Source organism: Staurois parvus, unplaced genomic scaffold (genome assembly GCF_062004578.1).
Source record: "Staurois parvus isolate SC_StPar_1 unplaced genomic scaffold, SC_StPar_1.0 ptg001620l, whole genome shotgun sequence".
In the NCBI taxonomy this organism is placed as follows: Eukaryota; Metazoa; Chordata; class Amphibia; order Anura; family Ranidae; genus Staurois; species Staurois parvus.
The window spans coordinates 225,282-244,847 of NW_028319416.1; the positions used below are offsets into that span (position 1 = coordinate 225,282).

The window sequence follows — 19,566 nt, forward strand, 5'->3', positions numbered from 1 at the left end:
TGCAGTGTGATGCTGCTGCTGCTGTGTGAGTCGCTCTTCCAGCCATTGTCCCTCCCTGTCTGCTGAGAGTCACTCACACCAGAAGAGAAGCCTCCATAGCAACCCCTTCCTCTACAGTAAACAGATCTGCCCCAGGTGAATTGTTCCCAACCGTCAGATTTTCCCCTCTCCTAAACTCATGGATGCCTCAGAAGACTTCCCTCTGAAGGACCAAGTCAGACAGCTGAGCAATGAAAATGTGAGTAGACCACCAAAAAAAAAAGACACACAGGGGGAAACTTTTTGAATTTTTTTTTTTAACTGCGGAGTCTTCAGACTGCAACCTTGCCCTGGAAGATCACAAAGTACTGCATGCTGCTTTACAGGGTTACTTGATAATATCACATTTTTGTTGTCTTTTAAGTATTTCGAGTAGCAAAACTATTTTTTTAGTAACTTTTAACATGTTTTATTTAATTTTTTTCTTAATATTAATTGATATTTCAGTAGGATATTACAATCACCTGTTTCCCTCTTCCCTTCCTTATTTTGTTGTCTTTTATGTATTTGTATTGACTTAACAATTTTGTTGTATCTTTTAACGTTTTTTATTTTCTTATGCTTTATATTTTCTAGATATTTACAGTATTATTAATTTGTATTTCCACAGCAGATTATCACCATCCTGTTACTCCTTTCCCTTCTCTATTTTTTGTCTTTTATGTATTTATATTAACTATTAATTAAGCTGTAACTTTTTATCAACAATTAAGCTGTAACTTTTAACATTTTCTTATACTTTTATTTTATTAATTGGTATTTCCGTAAGAGATTATCATCACCATGTTACCCTCTTCCATTGACTTCCCTAATTCTTTCCCACAACATTTAGTTGAAGGTATATTACTATTACAGGTACTTATGTAGTGCCATCAATTTGTGTAGCATATATATATATATATATATATATATATATATACACACACACAGGCATACCTCGGTTTACAAGTAAAAATCCATTGAAAATAATGCCTAGGTTTACAAATTTTTTCCACAATAAGAATGGATTAATTGGTTTTAAATTGCATTTACAAATTTTTGTTTAATCATATCCCTGTCCAGTATTTACTGTATGTCTTTAAAGTGCACTTTATAAAGAGTTTTCAACAGATTCATTTTTTTTTACTTTTTTCTTACCTCCGGAATGGAATACTGTAATTGGTTTTCAATGCATTTACAAATTGTTTTTTAATCATGTCCCTGTACAGTATTTGTGCCTTTAAAGTGCACTTTATAAAGAGTTTTGACCAAAAAAAAAGACTTTTTTGAAACTTGTTTCTGACCTCTGGAACGGATTAATTGGTTTTCAATGCATTCCTGCGGGAAACCGCGTTTTGGTTTACGAATGTCTCGCTATATATAGGAAAAGTCCCGCAGAACAAATTAAATTTGTAAACTAAGGTACGCCTGTATGTATATATATACTGTATATACACACACACCAGGGGCGGACTGACCATTCGAGCACTCGGGCACTGCCCATGGGGCCGGGGGCAGGAGGGGGCCCCATGAAATTCCCCTGGTACCTTTTATAGGCTTTTTTGGGTGTGCTTTCAGTGTGGGCAAGGACACAGGGGCCTCATGATCCCCTATTGCCCGGGGGCTCCGTGAGTTGTCAGTTCACCCCTGATACACACACACGAAGTAGGGATGCACCAATACTTGTTTTTTATCAGCAAGTACGAGTAACGATACTTTTGGTCAAGTACTCACCGATACCAATTACCGATACTTTGCGGTGCGATTTGTATCAATACAAAATGTATGGCCGCAAATTGCACCGCAAAGATTAGCATGCTGTTGGAACAAGAATGTGATTCCTATCCAAATCACATGTGGTTTCCACGCTGCTTCTGTGTGAACCTAGGTTGTCAAAGCCTGAGCTCACCCAGAAGCAGTGCAGGGACGTTTCCCACAGTGGACATTGGGGATGTATACTGTGGTGGCAGTTGCTTCATATTCTCAATGGTAGGAGAGGAGAGAAAGCATCAGGGATTAGAATTCCCTGTCTGTTTCTCTCCTTACTCGTGAAAATATTTGGTATTGGCACTGATACCGGTATAGATGCATGCCTAATACGAGGTGTTATCAAAAGGTTTCGAGATTAGTTTTGTAACACACCAACAGATGGCATCACAAGGTGGCATGCACAGTCACATGGAACACCGACCTTCATAAGTCAGTGTGCCAAAAGACATCGTCCTGTGTACATCGGGAGCTATGCAACTAGTGCTATTCTGACCACGTGCGTTACCACGTCTTCTATTTCATCATGGACAGCGGTCCTAACTCTATAAATTTTGAGATTCTCCAAAGTTAGAGCACGTATATAATAATGGATTGATTAAGGGCAGGTATGCCTGGAGGGAGCCCACCCCTCCTTAAAGGTACAGGGACATACAGCAAGAGCACAATGGCAGCTGAAGGTACCCAGTGTGTTCCCATACTGATCCACTTCAACTTTACAAACAAATGGCAGCCGCCCAACCTACAGTTGCAAGAAAAAGTATGTGAACCCCTTGGGATTACGTGGAGTTTTGCATGAATTGGACATAAAAGGCAAACCTTTATTTAGGACTGCAGTACTCTGGGGTACCATGATGTGGCCACTGCAGCTTATACAAATATTTTTAAAGGTGTGCAAACTAAACCCCTTGTTTTTAACATGAACTGTTGGACAGGGTCAATTTGGTTTTGTTGCAGGCTGACTGTTAAGTGAGGTGGGAATTTTATTTATTATTTTTGATAGGTGTGAATGCAGCCTAAATGTTTGCATATGAGTGTAGCAATCATGCCCACGGTTCAACCATTTTGGCTCCAATCTCCATCTTGGAAAAGGATCCTCCATCTTGTACAAACATATCCCCCTCGTTCTTATTCTTCCTCTCTGTTCAGCCACAGTGACATATGGCCTGTGTGTTGGCAGTGTCACAGGAGGCCTGAGCACAGCAGGGAGCCCCGAGTTATAAAACCCCCAAGGGAGCTGGGGCCTCGCTGTCCAAAGTACCTGTGCCATCTAGCACATCGTAAAAAGATCACCCAAGCCTTCTCCTGAGTTCAAACACATTCCAGAGGAGTAGAGCCTAGATAACACTTTTAAAATCCATTTTTCCCCTATGTCTCATATCTTGGAATATGAGAGACTTACATAAAAACCAGGTATATCTTCAGGTTGGCCACGAGAAGACAGTTTGATAGGTCACACTCCCTGACTGGAATACCTAGGACAGCAGAAAATTACATCTCTTGAACCCTTCAAATATGTATTTCATATTTCATATGTAACCGTTCCTCAGATGTGTGTGCATACTAATCTACCCGCGGGTGGAATGGTACTTGTGCATAGGAAAAGCTGTTAGCCAAAATATGAGTTAAGAGAGATTTTGGCTCTAGTTTAGGTTTACGCCCAGACCTTCCCTCCCTAAATGAAGCATTGGTCCTTGGCTTTAGAGACCCCCCCGCTGCGGGACTACAAAATGGGCTGTCAGGCCTAAGGGAGTAAGTTGAAGAATTCTCCCTTTTAACATCAGGACCATTTGGGACATCGTGCCCTTTTGCTCTGAAACTTGATCTGCAAACCCAAAGCTGATTGGCAAGTACTTTAACCCTTTAATCTCCTTTCTGTTACCTCTTTGCTGTGCTGTTGTTCTCTGTAGATTTATATATATATTGGTTACATCTTTGTTCTATAAATATTTTTATTGCACCCTTTTGACCTTTTAGTAATAAATCTCTCTTTATGAAAGTGTTGAACTGTTTCTATAGCTCTTTATTGCAACTTAAGCATTCCTGCCTCTAAAGGTGCGCTACTGTGTTTGTTTAACCCTCTGTATAACCTGTCTTTGGTGACAGTGCTATACAGACGATTATCTCAACCATCAGTAGTGTTATTACTGAGTTTCCTCTTTTTCTGTACAAAAAGGAGGTGGTGGCAGTGTGAAGGGTTAATTGCGTAATTAACCTGACCCAGTAACAATCGCATTCAGGCTGCCGGTACATCGATTGGTGGTCCCTTAGCTGGAAAATCGTTGTGCAGGGTGCAGCTGGGTGTGGCATTGATACAAACATGACATCGCAGTTTTAGATTGGCTAGTCCTTCAGTCACGAGTTTGGTGAGAAGGTCAGGAGTCTGACGCCACGATCGCCACAATGAGATCAAAACATAATTTACAAGAAATGTTTTATGAACAGGTCTGGAAATACTCAGAAGGTCTCATGCACATGGAAGGAATTAAAGTAGAACTATAGGCAAACCTTTCTTTTTCATTTTGGATCATGTAAGGGAGGGTCTAATCCCTGTCAGTTTTTTGGGGGGGTTTCACCATCTGTGTCCCATTGGGGAGATTCCCCTTCACTTCCTGTCCCATAACCAAAATAGGAAGGGAGAGGAAATCCCTCCAAATAAAGTGAATTCCTTGGGACCCCCCAGGTCACCAGAGCTATTGTCCCCATTGGAAAATTGGGATTTACTTTCACTTTCAATGATAACAGTAAATAGGGAAAATAGAGAGGGAGAATCTCCTTAATGGGACCACAGATAGTAATTAAACCCAACAGGGGTTCTAAATCCCTCTCCACTCTATCTAATTTAAAAAAATAAAATAGCCTTTTAGTTATACTTAGCATAAAATATGCCTAGCATAAAAACACATCTTTTCTCAGTTGAGGAGCAGCAGGTGTTGCGTACAGCCAGCCATAGAAGTGAATGGCTGTACGCCCCCTGTACTCGTGTAAACAGCAATGCTTCTTTGCATCAGAATTTTCCTGTGCAATTGTTTTGTGCTTAGCCCAGTGCTGTCACATGGGGAGCAGGGAGACAGTAAATCCTGCAAATGTTCCAACAGAAATTCCAATTTACAATACAATTTTAGCTTTTTCTGGTGTGTACGCCGCACTACTCCTCCGTAAGTTTGTCAATATTTATTCTTTTTCAGTGATTCAATATTGTCTCTCCCCCTCAGATACAACTGCTGGATCGCAATGAGAGGTTGTATGCCAAGCTGAACGAGTTGCAGGAGAAGATGGGGAAACTGGCTGGCTCCAAGACTGATCTGTCCTCCAGACTGGTCCTTAGCGAAGAAGAAAAGCTAAAGGTATAGGTGTGATTTATCATGGGTCGTAGTGTAAAAGGGAGGTCACCAACCAGTGACTGGTGCATGATGTACCATGTGATGTGGCTTGTGATGGATACCTCAGGTTACTGGACACAATGAAATTTCATTGGGGTGCAGTCAGGGGCGTATTTACAAGGCATTTACCTTGGGCAGCATTATTTAGGGGGGAAACACCGCCCCCCAGAAGAAGGGACACACGAGGCAGGTGACAGAGGATGGGGACCAGGTGAGGCACTGCCTGAGCTCCCCCATGGGATCCGAGAGACACTGAGGGCTGCTGGAGGGTGTAGGCAGAGGCCAACTCTTGTTCCCACACAAGGACGACACTGGGCTTTCCTGACCATGTCTCCAGGGATGGTCAGCTGCTTTAATTCCGAAGGTGAGTGCTGGAGGAACGTCTCTCTTCTCTCTCTTCCTTTTTAGATTGGGGGGCAGAAGGCAGGATCTGGAATGATGATCAAAAAGTACCTGGGCTACCCATTGGTGCCAGATAAGCGTAGTACCTGGATATGTACATTTGACCTGTGGTCTAAGCAGGCCCAGTTTGTTCTAAGAAGCTTGCTTGTTCATTCTTAGAAGTTTTTTCTGAAAGAGTCTAACATACACAGGTACCCCAAGTGTAGAAAGGTTAACTGTTTCAAAGTCCAATTTCAGTAAATATTTTTCTTGTTTTGGACAAGATTGAACTTCTGTTTGGTCTATATTGCTGTCTGTGTTCCCACTAAGAGATTTCCCATCTCTTCCTGTCTCAGTAACAGGAAATCAGATGAGCATGATATGGGAAATGTCTTTGCTGGGAACATAGGCAGCAAATATTAAAAAAAAAACATTTTTAGTGCAATGGGGAAAGGTTACAGCACTGATCAGGTTTTATTGTGGTCCATTCTTTCCTGTCCTGGTGACCCTTATTTTCCTCGTTTCTTTTCCTGCTGTGACAGTGAGTGGAAATCTGCCCAGTGTAATCAGAAGTTCTAATCCCACTCTTTTACAAAGTAAAAAAAAATTCTGTCTCAAGCTGTGCTTTATAAATAATTATCGTTGGGCAAACATTTTCAGTCTTCTTTCCCTCATTCTGATAGACCTCCTCAGTATAGCCTGCCTTTAAGGGTCTGGGTTCAGTGTTAGTTGGAAATTAAGGGTAAGGTTTGGTTAAAGTTTTAGATTTAGACTGAGGTTTGGGGTATCTTTTTTTGGGGAGTAGTAATGTAGGCTTTTAAATATGATAAATATGTTGGAGCCAAACCCTTCACCCCCATAAACAACCATGTCAGATATGGTGCAGATTTTTTGACTCTCCATCATCTTCCAACACATATCTATTTTTGTAGATTTCAAAGGAGCTCATTGAACTTCAGATAGAGACCAACAAAATAAGGGAACATTATGAGGCTGAGACCTTTGAACTGAAGAACACGGTAAGCTGATTTTTAAATGCATAATGGCAAGGACACCTAAGTCCACTTCAACTTTTACTTTAAACCATTCAGAATTTTTTTATATCTGCCCTAGGTCCTGGCAATGGAGAACCGGTTAATGACTCTGGAACTTCAGAAGGAGAAGTTGACAGGTGAGTACGAAGCTGTGAAGGAACGTCTACATTCGGTGGAGACCAACCGCAAGGAGCTGGCTGATGAGTACATAGTTCTGAAGAGCAACTACCTGGCCCTGAGCAAAGAGCATGAAAGAGAGGTGAGAAGCTTCTTGTAGGCAAAAAAACATGTACTATAAATGATGAACTACCAAAATTGACATGTATTAGTCCCTAAAGAAGGAAGAATTATGGAAAACCAGGATATTGTTTAAAAATAAAAGCTGCTTTTACTGAATACAACCAATTAACACCTGTATCTGAAAATGTGGTATTGGTACCCAGTCTCTTGGATACCATGCATTGCATGTGCAAGCGTTAAGGAAGAAGAATAGTAACATGCATAATGTTAAACGTCACATTTTGGCCCCAGTACGTGAAAGACGGAAATGCAACAGTACCATAAACTCCACATATTTTTCACAGAAAGTTTTTCTAAAATAATAATGGCGGGTAAATTTTTTACATATTAGATTTTCATACACAAACACTGTTGAATGGAGACCTGTCATGAGAGAAGCATGGAGGTTGCTAGATGACTGGCTGCCTTTCTATTCATTGCTTCTTGAGATTCTGACATGGATCAAGTATAAAAAAGAGGAATTCGGATACTCATTATCACCAGCATGCTCAAAAATTAGTAATTCCAGACACAGTCAGGCAACAATCTAATTTCAGATGGAAACCAGCAATGGCAGCCCCATACTTCTAACATGGCAAGATCACTTTAATGGAGTCCTTATTTTACCCACTCTGAACTTTGTTCCTTTGATCTCTTGCTGACATCAAGTGACCTTATCCACCCAGCAGTCTTTACCTTCCTCTCCAGATCTCTATGTCCATCTATTAGCAAGTACAAAGTGCAGTAGCCAATAGCAAGCACCCGGAATTCATTTTTCAGTTGTCTGCTTTTAGTAAACTCAAAGAAGATTGGATGCCTTGGGTTAGGCTGTTGCCTCTGCTGTGCTCTATTGGCTAACACTACATGTCTATTCTTACAGGTGGCCAAAAATGATGAGTTGAGTATGGAGCTCCTGAACCTGGCTAAGAGGGAAAATGAGGAGAACTATTCTCAGTCTCGGGCACTCGTCGATGAGGCCACCATGGAGCTGGAGAGGGTTCGGGCCATGGTGGACCGCCTGTCGGCACGTAAGATCAAGGTACAGGAACCAGTCTGGTATGACCAATAATACTTAGCACTGCCTAATTCATAGTGTTTTTCACATACTAGCCAAGGGATTTCACTTGAAGCAAATGTAAATCCTTCAAATCAACATCTTTATTGTTCCCTTGTGGACTTTTAAAGCTAAATATGGATTTTATGAAATAGTTACCTTGGTCCAGCTTGAACAAATGTAAGTACGTGTGACAGACCAAACCAGGACAGGAGCTTTTGAAGGGGACTGCAGGCTAGCCCCTTACATACTGACCATGTGCCCTGGCATCTGAGGGGGTTCTATTCTTTGTAGGTGTGTGCCTGGGGGGAACTTTTACTTTGGATTCAGGTCCATGTGTCCCCCGAAACACACAGACTCTGAGAACTGGAGGATGAGGATACAGATTTTGTTTTGGCCACACATGGACTTGAATCCAAAGTAAAAATTCCCCCCAGGCAATAGGCTAGCCTGCAGTCCCCTTCAAAAGCCCCTGTCCCAGTTGGGTCTGTCACAGTATGCATATGTCATACCAATGGGACAGCCATAAAAGCAGAGAATCTCTGCAATAGTCTTCACTACTACAGAAATTGCCGCTGTCTTTCATGTCCCATGCCAAACAGCTGCCCTGCTGCATAGTAAACACAGGGGAGTGCTTGCTTGGCACAGAACATCTTGTATTTTTCTCAATAAACGCAAGCTGTCCTCTGATTGGACTAGGGGGTGATTGTGACCTCACCGTCCTGCTCTCATCACCTTGACAAATGCATCCTTGCATTCATCCACACTGGACCATTGTAACTATGCAAAAGTAGCCGTATCTGGGATTCAATTTTAATAATATAAAAATGTAATATACTATGGAAATACTATATGAATATTCTATAGAAATGTTTTTAGATATGTATAATTTAATTTTTTTGCTTCCTTCTTTTTAGCCAGAAGAACTTGTTGCCTCTGAACATGAAAGGAGAAAACTAGAGAGAAGTGTAGGTTGGGAAGTCATACCGATTCTCTACTGTAAAGGATTCATCTTGTAATACGATGTTGTGTAGAAGGACCAGGAGTCAGGGAAAATGGTCGCATTGAAAGCAAGCAACAAGTGTGCCATTTCTTTATTAAAGATATACTTTTATACTGCCCAGTTAGATTGCTTTTCCTGCAAAAAAGAACCATAGACCAAAGGAAATGTAGAATACAGTTTTAAATACTGAAAATACCAAATAGAGGTAACTACCCATCCACTCCAATTCCTAAAATGGGCGATCAGTTAATATGAAAACCAATTATTGGCTGTCACGGTGATCACGAGATTGGGAGCCCATCTTACTGGCTTTGGATCATTATTATGTGACCTGGAGCTGTCAGTGGCAGTGTGATCATAGTGCTGGGGGGTGCCTGATTGAACGCTAAACAATGACGTATATACCTGTACAGTGTATGGCAATAGGGCTGGAACAAGGGATGGGCAGGAGGGGCGACTACCCTGGGCATGGTTGGGGATTTGGAGGATTGTGCTAGAAGGGGTGATTTTGGAGGGGATCTGTACTAGGAGGGTGGATTTGTGTTAGGAAGAGGGATTTGGGTGGGGGTGGGGTGGTGGTATGATTTGTGCTAGTAGGGATGATTGGGCAGATTTGAGCTAGGATAAATTGGGGGGGGGGGAATTAATGCTTGGAGAGAGGATTTGGAGGGATTTGTGCTGGGAGAAGGGAATCTGGAGGAGGGAGAGAATTTATGCTCAGAGGGATAATTTGAGGGGTAAAGGATTTGTGCTAGGAGGGGAGATTTGGGGAGGGAGCAGATTTGAGCTGGGAGGGGGGATTTGTACTGGAAGAGGGAATTTTTGCTTAGGGGGTAAGTGTGAAGATCAGTGCTTGAATTTTTTTTTGGGAGGGGATTTTTTCTGATACACAATGCTCATACATTGGGGTGGGGGGTGGCGTTTGACATTTTTGCCCTGGGTGCTAGATGACCTTGTCCCAGAACTGTATGGCAGCACAAACTAAGGCCAACCTCCATGCTGCCATATATATATGTGTAAGGTTGCTAGGAAGGTGATAAGATGGAGGAAAGAACTTGAAGTGTATGTTACCCCAAAAAAATGTGTGTTCACATTCTGTATGTGTATTTTATAAATTATAGTCTCTATCATTTTCATGTACTTCTTCCATCTGAAGTACTTGATTGATCCTGCCAGTCACTTTTCTTCTAAACTGACCACACAAAGCACAGAAGTTGATCTGTTATGTTGTGGTCAGTTTTCATCCTTTGGCTGGCCATTCATAGGTACAGGACACTGTGCAGACACCCAGCATGCCTGTATCGGGTAGTTTGTTCAGTTGTAAAACACTAGGAAATTAATGCTAGCTTCCCATAAGCAAGATGGCGGCACCAGGGATCCAAAAACTGGCAAAGAACCGGCCCAGGTGATGATAGCGCTGGGTCCCTGGACTGGTAAGTGTTAAAGACAGCAGCTGCAGTATTTGTAGCTGATGACTTTTAATTTTTTTTGTAACTGACTAGAGCTTCTTTTAAAAGACAAGTGTGAATCCTCTACACCGTTACCCCAATGATTATTTTATTACAGCTTTTCGGGAATCAAGACGAAATCAAGGAGGAGCTTGAGAGCATGAAGAAGATCCACAACACTCAGCAACAGAAGCTGGAGGAAAGGGTGTAAGTCTTACTTGTGAACATACTGTTTAAGTCACATCAAGCCCCCTATGGAATAATACAGGCCAATGACGTTACGTATATTATCCAGCGGGCTGAGTTCAGTCACACTACTGAGATTATGTATAAGGCAGTGTATGGTGGTCTACCCTTAAGCCAACCACGTGTGGCAAGTAGGTGAAGTGATCTAACTTCCTTTTCTCTTTTTTTGTGGAAATTGCAAAGCAGTTGAACACCTATAGCTCTGTATTTAGTGACACTCATGCTCTCTACTATTGGAGCACTCTAGCTCTGATTCAGTACGGGGCATGCCTGACCTCTGCGGAGAGACTGCTGCTTCCACACAGAGAGCAAGAGTCCTTCTCTGCAGTATACTGGCAGGGGATGGCCTTTTCTACTCAGACTGAGGCTGCTTTCTAAAGGCAATAAAATGTTTGTGATGAAGACCACACTGGATCAGTCACTGGTCATAGGTGGGTGGTTGTGTGGGTAAGGAGATGTCCCTCCAGTTGATTGTGCCCAATGCTCGATACTGGCCTTTTAGTGTTTGGGCTGCTGCCTTCTGGTATGGCCTTAAGGTCGTTTCCACACGTAGACTTGGAATAATAGGAAAGAAAGAGCACCCAATGTCCAAAAGAATTCACTTTTGATTAAGATTAGGAGCCATTTATTGAGAATATCAACAAGTACATCAAGCCAACGCATTTCGGAATAAAAGACTCTCCCTTCTTCAGGGCTGTTGCTGCATGCTATTAAATGGGAAAGATGATATATTTTCAAGGTTTCAGAGGAAAAACTAACAGAGTTACGGCTGTCATTCCAGGGGCAGCAATATCTTTGATATTCTCAATAAATGCCTCTTAATCTACCATCAAAAGTGCATTCTTTTGGACAATGGGCACTCCTTCTTTCCTATTATCCAAAGGCAATACAATGTGAGACTTTAAATGCCTTTTATATCGATGCATCTGGAAGGTGTTTAACTGATTTAAACTGACAGTTTAATTGGGCAGGGGTGGACATTGTCAGCAAAGGGTCACTGTGTGGAAACAATTCTCCCCAGCTCCGTTAATGACAACAAGTATTCACGGTGTATAGAGAGATAAGTGCAGGTGAACAATAGTCCTTGTGTGTTCTGAACTCTCTCACAGCCCATAATATCCAATATAAGGCCTAGCCAGTCTCCAGACCTAAATCCAATAGAAAATCTTTGGAGGGAGCTGAAACTCCGTGTTGCTCAACGACAGCCCCGAAACCTGGCAGATCTAGAGGAGATCGGTGTGGAGGAGTCGGCCAAAATCCCTGTTGCAGTGCAAACCTGGTCAGGAACTACAGGAAACGTCTGACCTCTGTAATTCCAAACAAAGGCTTCTGTACCAAATATTAACACTGATTTTCTCAGGGGTTCAAATACTTCTGTTCAGCAGTGCAAGACAAATGGGTGGGAATGCACCTACAATGTGAATCTCAGACCCCTCCATGATTTCTAAGTGGGAGAACTTGCAAAATCGCAGGGTGTTCAAATACTTCTGTTCCTCACTGTATCAATGCCAATCAGGAGATGCTCGCTGCACAACATCACTTAGATATTACAGACCTGGTGCATAAATATGGCATGACCTTTCCACCCGCCCTATGAATAGGCAATGGCCAGGTGTACGAGATAGGGGGAGGGGGTCCCAGCATAATATGGATTTGAATGCTGGGACCCCCTAAATCCCAGAAGACCCTCATGTAGCTGCACTGTCGGCAAAAATAATGTGTCTACCTTCAGGGATGTATTTACCACAAGGCAAACAAGGCATTTGTCTAGGGTGGCATTTTTCAGGGGGGCAGCACTGCCCCTTGGAAGAAGGGACGGAAGAAAAGACACATGCGGCATGGGCACCTGGTGGGTTCCAAGAGATGCTGTGGGTTTCATGAAGGTGTATGTACAGCCCGACTCTCGTTCCCAGGGATGTCCAAAGCTGTGAAGGTGAGTGTATTTCTCTCTCTCGCCACGGGGATGGTGGCTGGTGTATGGGGGGCAGTGGTAGTGGAAGGCTCTCTTGGGTGGGAGGCTGGGGTGTTGTCGGTCAGGCTCTCTCTGCGGGGGGCGCCAATTTTTGTGTTGCCTAGGGCAGCACAAAACCTAAATACACCACTGTCTACCTTTCAATGTGGCCAACAAGTATAATATTGGAGTTAAATGGATTTCTGTTGGTGTGACTGCTAACTTTGACTAGCTGTTGGTTGACCTAGTTATGCTCATTTGCTCCCTGGACCAGTGTCTTTGGTGTTTCATGTATTTAGAAACTAAAAATTCCCATATGAATTTTGTTAGCCTATACATTTATTATAAGGTAACTCTGACCAATCCACCAACAGGGTAGCGATGGGTAAAGAGCTACAGGAGGCAAAAAGGGCTATTCGCAACACCCAGCAGAAGATGGCTGAACAGTCGGCGGTAAGTGTTCTGTACAATAGATGCAGATTATGAAATAATCCAGTTTCATAAATATACACTCACCGGCCGCTTTATTAAGTACACCTATTCAATTACTTTGTAACAAAAATTGCTAATCAGCCAATCACATGGCAGCAACTCAATGCATTTAGGTATCTAGACGTGGTCAAGACGACTTGCTGAAGTTCAAACCGAGCATCAGAATGGGGAAGAAGGGGATATAAGTGACTTTGAACATGGCATGGTTGTTGGTGCCAGACAGGCTGGTCTAAGCATTTCAAAAACTGCTGATCTACCGGGATTTTCATGCACAACCATCTCTAGGGTTTACAGAGAATGGTTAGAAAAAGAGAATTTATCCAGCAAGTGGTAATTGTGTGTAAAATGTCGTGTTGAGGTCAGAGGAGAATGGGTAGACTGATATGAGATCATAGAAAGGCAACAGTAACTCAAATAACCACTCGTTACAATCAAGGTATACAGAATACCATCTCTGAATGCACAACATGTCCAACCTTGGAGCAGATGGGCTACAGCAGCAAAGGACCACACCGGGTGGCACTCCTGTGAGCTAAGAACAGGAAACGGAGGCTACAATTTGCACAGGGTCACCAAAATTGGACAATAGAAGATTGGAAAAACGCTGCCTGGTCTGATGAGTCTCGATTTCAGCTGCAACATTCAGATGGTAGGGTCAGAATTTGGCGTAAAAAACATGAAAGCATGGATCCATCCTGCCTTGTATCAACAGTTCATGGAAGAACAGCCAACAAATCTACAGTAACTGTGTGATGCTATCATGTCAATATGGACCAAAATCTCTGAGGAATGTTTCCAACACCTTGTTGAATCTATGCCACGAAGAACGAAGGCAGTTCTGAAGGCAAAAGGGGTCCAACCCGTTACTAGGAAGGTGTACCTAATAAAGTGGCCGATGAGTGTATATACATGCAAGAAGGCTGCCTTGCTGTGATTGGGTGAATGGCACCTTCATGGACCATGGGTAGATCCAAGGAGGGACCTTTATTTCCATAACGTGGACATCAGTGATGATGATGATAATAACACCATTCCTTCTCCAGGTCCTCCTGACCTCCCAGAGCCAGATGAAGGAAACTGAGGCAGAAAACTCACGTCTCCAGCTGCAGCTAAAGGAACTGAATGAAGAATATCGATCCCGTCTCAACCGCTACATCCAGGACTTGGCTGTAAGTATACATAAACATCACAACCCTGTCATACAACGTACGTACAATTGCCTTTTAATGTAGAGGTTTCCTTTACAACAACCTTGGACATACAGTCTGGTATAGACCTTTTTTCTTGGATTTCATATAATATGATAATCCTCTAATCCTGAATTCCATAACTCTTATTTGTGGGACATACTGTATAGTACTGGTACTGACCATGGCAGTTTGTTCTGTCTCATATGTAGGAATACGTGGATGGGAATCTGAGAAATGGTACATCTGGGAGGTCGCAGCTGGAGCCTGCTCACTTGAAGCAATATGTGGACAGCATGCTGAGTGACATGAAAGCTTCACACAGATCTAGAGAGGAGCAGCTCGCCAGCGCCGCTCGACAGTACAAAAAGAGGATGCAGAATCTGGTCAAAAAACACGAGAGCCTTCTCATTGCCTATCGGTGAGAGGGGGTGATGAGCAGTCAGACACACTGGGTGGTTTCTCACTACAGATAAGGACCAACATCTCCAGTACTGTATGATCAACCACACCATTGTGACAGCACTAGGTCACGTGGGCAGAAGTTGCAACTTGAAACCTATCAAGAAAGCCCCCCGTTTTGTCTTTGTTGTTAAAAAAAAACTGGAGTCTCACAACTTTTTATCTCTTTCACTGCTCCCCTTGTAGCCAGGGGTGTATTTACCACAAGGCAAACAAGGCACTTGCCTAGGGTGGCATTTTTTAGGGGGGCAGCACCTCCCACCAGAAGAAGGGATGAAAGAAGGGACATGCACTCCATGGGAACTAGGTGGGATATGAGAGAGGCTGTGGGCTGCTTGATGGTGTATGTAGAACCTGACTCTTGTTCCCGGGAATGTCTGGAGCTGTGAAGATGAGTGTCTTTCTCCCTATCACTGGGGAAGGGGGGGGGGGGTAGTGGAAGCTTCTCCCAGGTGGGGGGCAGGGTGTTGGTCAGTGCCAGTGGGGCAGATGATTTTTGTGTTGCCTAGGGCAGCACAAAACCTAAATACACCACTGCTTGTAGCATGTTATAATTTGCAGCCGATTTTTCCTTGACCTTAAGATATTTTCCCTTAGTGAAAAGGCAACTTCCTGCCCTCCCACTGCAGTGCTCTGTACTGGCAGAGCTGAGTAATAGCCACACCCCTTAGCACAAGCGTCCTGTATTGCAGAGAGAGAGAAAGGGGGCCTGTCTGACTAGGTCTGTTAATGAGTGCTGATTACTGAGTGCACTGGATCTAAAGCTGATTATACACTATTAGTTTTTTATCATTCAGCCACAAACAAGGTATATGGAGGAATTCCCCAACCCCCGCCCCCCACATCCCCATTGTATTCTGACATTAGCACCCTTCAGAATACATTGATAAGAAACTGCAGCTGCCTGACTGCAGTCGCTGATCTAAGAAAAATGATTAAAAATATCCCTTCGACAGAAGTTAATCAAATGTTCAACTTCTGTCCATCATTTGAGAAAGATCCATACTGGCTGAAATTCGGCTGGTTCCTGCTGAAAAAATTTCGATCAGTGTATGGCCAGTTTTAACTCTGATGCCTATTGGCCTGTACAGTCATGTTTAGACACCCCATAACAACTGCTGCAACTGGAAAATTGAGGTTGTAAGTACAATGTCCATCTGACTGGACATCTATTTTTATGACTAAAGCTGGGCTTTAAGCTGTGCCACTAAAGGACACTTAAGACTAAGCCCCGGTGGTTGGGGTGAACCACATCAGAAGGAGGTGGCTTACCAGAAACATATAGACTGAGGCCGCTCCTCACTTCTATGTAGCATGGGCTGGTTGGCAGAGTGGTGGTCTCTTTATTAATGTGGGAGTTACCCTCTGGTATACCCTTAGTATACGGACACATCAAAACCCTGCTTCCTTGTGAATCTAGGGAAGAGCCTCCTTCTCAGCTTTGAGTGGCACTGCAAGCATTCTTATCTATGTCACTAAAGGAGTCATTTGCCATGTCTGAGTCCACATATTGTACCAAAGATCTGCCATAGAGCCTGTTTTGAGGTTCTACAAACAACCTTCAGACAAAATATAGTGATGGGACAATCCTGGCTGAAATGGATGTAGACCATAATATTATATGTGTGCACTTTTGTCTTACAGCATGCAGAGAGAGCAGATTCAGGCTCTGGGAAGCAGTGAAGTGGACCCGGGACCCCCTGAGCACCATTTCTCTATCACTGACCCTGAGCTGCAAAGTCAGTCCGCCTTGGAATTAAGCCGACTGCGAGAGGACAAGGCTCGACTGGAGAACAAGATCCTGGATTTAAAGGAGAAGGTCAGTATAAACTGGTGTAGCCATGGACAATGAAAACAGGTTTTTAAAAAGACTATATTATGTTTTAGAAAGTATTTTTTTTGTTATATTTAGGATTAAGAAACACAATTTGTTGTTAGTATTTTGAATTTTATTCGTTGGGCGAGTGGAAGCCAGTGGAGGGATTGGCAGAGAGGGGTGGAGGACACTGAGTGGAGGCCAGTGGAGGGATTGGCAGAGAGGGGTGGAGGACACTGAGTGGAGGCCAGTGGAAGGATTGGCAGAGAGGGGTGGAGGACACTGAGTGGAGGCCAGTGGAGGGATTGGCAGAGAGGGGTGGAGGACACTGAATGGAGGCCAGTGGAGAGATTGGCAGAGAGGGGTGGAGAACACTGAATGGGAGGCCAGTGGAGGGGTTGGCAGAGAGGGGTAGCAGACACTGAACGGTTGGTAAGGTAGATGAGCCTGGCATCAGTATTCATGATGGACTGGAGGGGAGATAGCCTATGTAAAGGTAAGCCAATGAGGAGGGAGTTGCGGACGTCGAGGCGAGAGATAACCAGGTAGTGAATTAGGAGCTTTGTGGTATCGTTGGTTAAAAAGGGGCGTATTCTGGAGATGTTGCGGAGGTTGAGGCGGCATGATTTCGACAGGGATTGGATGTGGGCCTGAAAGGATAGTTCGGAATCCAGGGTTACACCTAGCACTCTGGCATGCGGGGATGGGTTGATAGTGGTGCTATTGATCCTGACCAAGAAATCAGGGAAGCGACACATGGGGGAGGAAATATTATGAACTCAGTTTTGGAGAGATTAAGTTTTAAGAAGTGGTGTGACATCCAGTCTGATATGTCTGTTAGTAAATCGGTGATACGAGAGGAAACTGATGGGGTGAGCTGAGGAGTAGAGAGATAGATTTGTGTGTCATCAGCATAGAAATGGTATTGGAAGCCATGGGAAGCTATCAGCTGACCCAAGGAAGAGGTGTAGATCGATAATAGGAGAGGTCCAAGGACAGAACCTTGGGGGACCCCTACAGTAAGAGGAGTAGGAGAGGAGGAGGTAAATGGACGCAGTCACTGCCAGTAAAAATCAGCAATGTGTAACTAGTGGTGCTGACTACACACTGCTGTTTTTTTTTTACATCATCTCCTTAATGGGTCATTCATATGGCAGCAGTGCATGCAAAATGTAGTCATTCAGTATTGGTTGAGATCATTCTGCGCATGCGTCACTGCTGAATAAATGACTAATTCAGAGAAAGATATAAACATAAATAGGAACATTCAGATAAGTGGAAAGCAGTAAGGGCACCACACCAATGGTGTTGGAGTCCAGGGTGGTTTTTTATTAGATACTGAATAGAATAAGAAAGCCGACGAGTTTCAAGAGACACACATCCCCTTCATCAGGGCTTACATATTGTACAGCTTCAGAAATGCTTGGACTTAGAGAAATAGGAAAATGCTTGTAAATACAATGTTGAGTGTTAGCACCAGTAATAATTGCCCATTTTTACCCTATTGATTATCAAAAAAAAGACCACTGTGGACGCTAACGCCAATGGTGCGGTGCCCTTACTGCTTTCTACATATCTTGGTTTCTTTTTTGGCCTGGAGTATATGAAATATTGCACTTAATACTTATTAATTGACACTTGCAGACAGCAGCTGGTGCCCTAGGGGCTGTAAATGCAGGTTTTTTCTGCACAGTATTTAGCTGTTGTGTTGTGAATAGCCTGTGAAGCAGACTCGGCAGAAGTGTTTGCATACACGGATATGACTTGTCTCTTGAAAACTATACAGTCATGGTCACGGTACATTTTAAGAAATGTGTTTTTTTTTTTTTTCGATTGGTAACTGTCTTATATCTCACTTGCAGAGACGCATCAATGAAAATACAACATCCAATCAAAAGTAAGTATTAAAGTCAAATTCTGGGCTATATTTTTGTAGAAGTCTCCCATGAAGCTCTGGCTGCAGTACTCACCTCATCTCCGTTGCTGTCTCCCGCAGTTATACTTTTTTACTACAAGATGTCCTCAGTTTTCTGGGTTAAATGGCACCCAGCATCATACATCGTTCTCATGGGCTCATCCCCCCACAATATATCCGCTCGACCAGCACTGCTACTGAGATAGAACTGAGAAATGTTTGTATACAGCAATATTAACAGATGTATCTTCTATACTGTACAGATTACAAGGGGAGATGAGTGAGGAGAACTGGGCAGGGATCAGGAAACAGCTGAGAGAATTCACACACAATACACAGGTCAGTACTATACATACCGTGACCAAATGATCAATTAAAGGGTTAGTCCATCCAGAACTGGATATTTCAGTAGTTGGTGGATACTGGAGAGTTGAACCAACCAACAATTTCTTTTGACATTAGGGTACTCTATTGGGAGGGTCCCAGGAGTAAGTTCCTGTGGTGCTAATTCCCTACATAGAGTTATTGGGTCTGTTCACCTGCTGTGCCCATTATGAGGACTTCCCACCAATCATGTGCTGAGTTCCCAGGTTTGTAGACCTGCTGTTCCCATTATGAGGACTTCCCACCATCCCTGTGCTGAGTTCACAAGTCTGTACACCTACTGTGCCCAAATATGCGGACTTCCCACCATCCCTGTGCTGAGTTCCCAGGTCTGTACACCTGTTGTGCCCATTATGAGGACTTCCCACCATCCCTGTGCTGAGTTCCAAGGTCTGTACATCTGCTATGCCCATTATGAGGGCTTCCCACCATCCCTGTGCTGAGTTCCTCGCTCTGTATACGTACTGTGCCCATTATGAGGGGTCCCACCATCCCTGCGCTGAGTTCCCAGGTCTGTACACGTGCTGTGCCCATTATGAGGACTTCCCACCATCCCTGTGCTGAGTTCCCAGATCTATACACCTGCTCTGCCCATTATGAGGGCTTCCCATAATCCATGTGCTGAGTTCCCAGATCTGTACACCTGCTCTGCCCATTATGAGGGCTTCCCACCATCCCTGTGCTGAGTTCCTCGGTGAGTACACCTGCTGTGCCCATTATGAGGGCTTCCCACCATCCCTGTGCTG

General features: G+C 43.5%; 1 protein-coding gene across 2 annotated transcripts in view; it reads left to right on the top strand.

Annotated features, from left to right (window-relative positions):
• The window catches only part of CCDC78 (coiled-coil domain containing 78), a 20,684-nt gene continuing 1,118 nt past the window's right edge, over positions 1 to 19,566 (top strand). The window contains exons 1-13 of one of the 2 annotated variants that reach the window (XM_089663066.1): positions 5 to 238; positions 5,001 to 5,132; positions 6,482 to 6,568; positions 6,663 to 6,842; positions 7,743 to 7,901; positions 8,834 to 8,884; positions 10,486 to 10,574; positions 12,939 to 13,017; positions 14,100 to 14,225; positions 14,456 to 14,664; positions 16,350 to 16,524; positions 18,384 to 18,418; positions 18,700 to 18,775. In XM_089663066.1, coding sequence (XP_089519192.1) covers positions 179 to 238; positions 5,001 to 5,132; positions 6,482 to 6,568; positions 6,663 to 6,842; positions 7,743 to 7,901; positions 8,834 to 8,884; positions 10,486 to 10,574; positions 12,939 to 13,017; positions 14,100 to 14,225; positions 14,456 to 14,664; positions 16,350 to 16,524; positions 18,384 to 18,418; positions 18,700 to 18,775 — 1,458 coding nt within the window. In that variant the 5' untranslated portion in view covers positions 5 to 178. Of the gene's footprint in view, positions 239 to 5,000; positions 5,133 to 6,481; positions 6,569 to 6,662; positions 6,843 to 7,742; positions 7,902 to 8,833; positions 8,885 to 10,485; positions 10,575 to 12,938; positions 13,018 to 14,099; positions 14,226 to 14,455; positions 14,665 to 16,349; positions 16,525 to 18,383; positions 18,419 to 18,699; positions 18,776 to 19,566 lie in introns of both variants that reach the window. The other variant, XM_089663067.1, reaches the window with a different exon arrangement.